Genomic DNA, 3190 nt, shown 5'->3' with positions numbered 1-3190 from the left:
AAATTTTATGTAAGTAACTTTAAGGTGAGTGACTATTAGGTGAGTAACTTTAGATGAGTATGTTTTAGGCGAGTGACTTTTAGGTGAGTGGCTATAGGTGTGTAACTTTTAAAATAGTAACTTTTATGTGAGTAATTTTAAGGTGAGTAATTTTTAGGTGAGTAACTTTTAGGTGATTAACTTTTAAGTGAGTGACTTTTAGGTGAGTAAATTTTAGGTGAGTACTTTCCAGGTGAGGGATTTTTAGGTGAGTAACTTTTAAGTGAGTCATTTTTAGGTGAGTAACAAGATACCCACTTTTATTGGAGTGTATCATCAGTGTTTCATGTTGGAATATTGCGTGTAACTTAGAGTCGTCAGTCAAAGTCATGAAGTGTTTGTATGATGAAGATGAAGATGATAATGATGATGATGTTTATGTTAAATGAAGTGTCCAATAAATTATTTTTGTCTTTTTACAGATGATGAATACAAAAATGGCTTTCCTGGGAAGATCAGTGTTGTTACTTTTGGCGTTCTCAATAAGAGGTACCTTCAATTTGGTCTTGCAGTACATTTATACTATTTATTTTTCATAATTATATATTCCACGGTCATCATACTGTTAGCATTTTTTAAATTAATTTCTATGTTGGACTTATATGTTTTCCCTATTATTTGTGTTAATATTATCAATTATATTGAAAATACACACTGGTTGAAATAAATATACTGACTATACATGACTGTACACATTTATATTAAATATTTTATTGTTATTGTTCTATTTTGTTGCAATGAAATGTACATTTCCAGAAGTGAGAGGATGATAAAACATGATACATAAATGGGTGTGTGTGTCTGTACACTGTATATTTATGTATGTATGTATGTGTATATATATATATATATATATATATATATATATATATATATATGTATGTATGTATATATATGTATATACATATATATGTACTGTATATATATATATATATATATATATACAAACCCTATTTCCATATGAGTTGGGAAATTGTGTTAGATGTAAATATAAACGGAATACAATGATTTTAAAATACTTTTCAACCCATATTCAGTTGAATGTACTACAAAGACAAGAAATTTGATGTTCAAACTCATAAACATAATTTTTTTTTGCAAATAATAATTAACTTAACATTTCATGGCTGCAACATGTGCCAAAGTAGTTGGGAAAGGGCATGTTCACCACTGTGTTACATCACCTTTTCTTTTAACAACACTCAATAAACGTTTGGGAACTGAGGAAACTAATTGTTGAAGCTTTGAAAGTGGAATTCTTTCCCATTCTTGTTTTATGTAGAGCTTCAGTCTTTCAACAGTCCGGGGTCTCTGCTGTCGTATTTTACGTTTCATATTGCGCCACACATTTTCGATGAAAGACAAGTCTGGACTGCAGGCGGGCCAGGAAAGTACCCGTACTCTTTTTTTCCGAAGCCACGCTGTTGTGACACGTGCTGAATGTGGCTTGACATTGTCTTGCTGAAATAAGCAGGGGCGTCCATGAAAAAGACGGCGCTTGGATGGCAGCAAATGTTGTTCCAGTACCTGTATGTACCTTTCAGCGTTAATGGTGCCTTCACAGATGTGTAAGTTACCCAAACCTTGGGCACTAATGCACCCCCATACCATCACAGATGCTGGCTTTTGAACTTTAAGTCGATAACAGTCTGGATGGTTCGCTTCCCCTTTGGTCCGGATGACACAATGTCAAATATTTCCAAAAAACAATTTGAAATGTGGACTCATCAGACCACAGAACACTTTTCCACTTTGCATCAGTCCATCTTAGAAAAGGCGGTAGCGTTTCTGGATGTTGTTGATAAATGGCTTTCGCTTTGCATAATAGAGCTTTAACTTGCGCTTACAGATGTGGCGACAAACTGTATTTAGTGACAGTGGTTATCTGAAGTGTTCCTGAGCCCACGTGGGGATATCCCTTCGAGATTGATGTCGGTTTTTGATACAGTGCCGTCTGAGAGATCGAAGGTCACAGTCATTCAATGTTGGTTTCCAGCCATGCTGCTTACGTGGAGTAATTTCTCCAGATTCTCTGAACCTTTTGATGATATTATGGACTGTAGATGTTTATATATATATATATATATATATATATATATATATATATATATATATATATATATACATTTTTAAAATTCCAATAATATGTGATTTTTCCGATAATACATATACATGCAAGTATAATTTCAAGACTTGTGTATGGACTAAAATATAATTACTGTGTTGGCCACTCGGAAAATAAAACTAAATTTATAATAAATCATTCATTTAATTGTTTATAACACAGATTGAGTACAGGAAGTAAACAAACAGATGTAAATAAAACAGAAAAGGGGCAGGATTAAATAAGGTCTGCTTCTTCCTACTCCTTTTCGGACACTTTGAAAAAAACAAAAAAACAAAACTGTAAACATGTATAAAACAAACCAATACCATAACCAAAAATGTAAAAAAAACTTACTTTGTGGAAATAAATTTTCCTAAGTAACAGCGATAAACCAGGGATTTCTGTATTTTCTTTCCAAAAAGTTTAACATGCACAACAAAATATGACAAACCCATTTCGGGAGAACGTCCGCACTGTAACACATTATAAACGCAACATAACAAATACCCAGAATCCCATGCATCCCTAACTATTCAGAGCTCCAATATACACGCCAAATACCCCCCCCCCCCTCCGTGCGTCGGTTGAGGTGGGCGGGATTGTATAATGGAGCCCGGAAGAGTTAGGGATGCAAGGGATTCTGGGTATTTGTTATGTTGCATTTATTTTTAAGTTATCTTGCAGGGATTTTACCAGTCCGGCCCACTTGGGAGTAGATTTTTCTCCATGTGGCCCCCGATCTAAAATGAGTTTGACACCCCTGATCTAGGACATAATGAGATCTAACTCAAAGTTTGGATTTATGATTAAATGTCTTTTTGTACCTGCGTGTAGAAACGTGGAGCGCCAGGATCGTTGGGGGTCATAAGGTGGTGCCCTACTCCATCAAGTTCCAGGCGTCCCTTCAGTATAAAAACCTGCTGAAGCAATGGAAGCATTATTGTGGAGGGACATTAGTGCATCCTCAATGGGTGGTGTCTGCTGCCCACTGCTGGAGACCGTGAGTACTAATGCCAATTTGCTTTCATATACAGTTTTGTATCT

The 3190-nt window shown here is 35.2% G+C and overlaps 1 protein-coding gene across 1 annotated transcript in view; it reads left to right on the top strand.

Moving 5' to 3' along the window:
• The first annotated feature begins 476 nt into the window (after positions 1–476).
• The window catches only part of LOC133553898 (trypsin), a 7055-nt gene continuing 4341 nt past the window's right edge, over positions 477–3190 (top strand). The window contains exons 1-2 of the mRNA XM_061902236.1: positions 477–528; positions 2981–3146. Coding sequence (XP_061758220.1) covers positions 477–528; positions 2981–3146 — 218 coding nt within the window. The remainder of the gene's footprint in view (positions 529–2980; positions 3147–3190) is intronic.

This window comes from Nerophis ophidion, linkage group LG06 (assembly GCF_033978795.1).
Source record: "Nerophis ophidion isolate RoL-2023_Sa linkage group LG06, RoL_Noph_v1.0, whole genome shotgun sequence".
NCBI lineage: Eukaryota > Metazoa > Chordata > Actinopteri > Syngnathiformes > Syngnathidae > Nerophis > Nerophis ophidion.
Note: the sequence above shows the minus strand (reverse complement) of the source record. Positions and strands in the feature narration are given on the sequence as shown.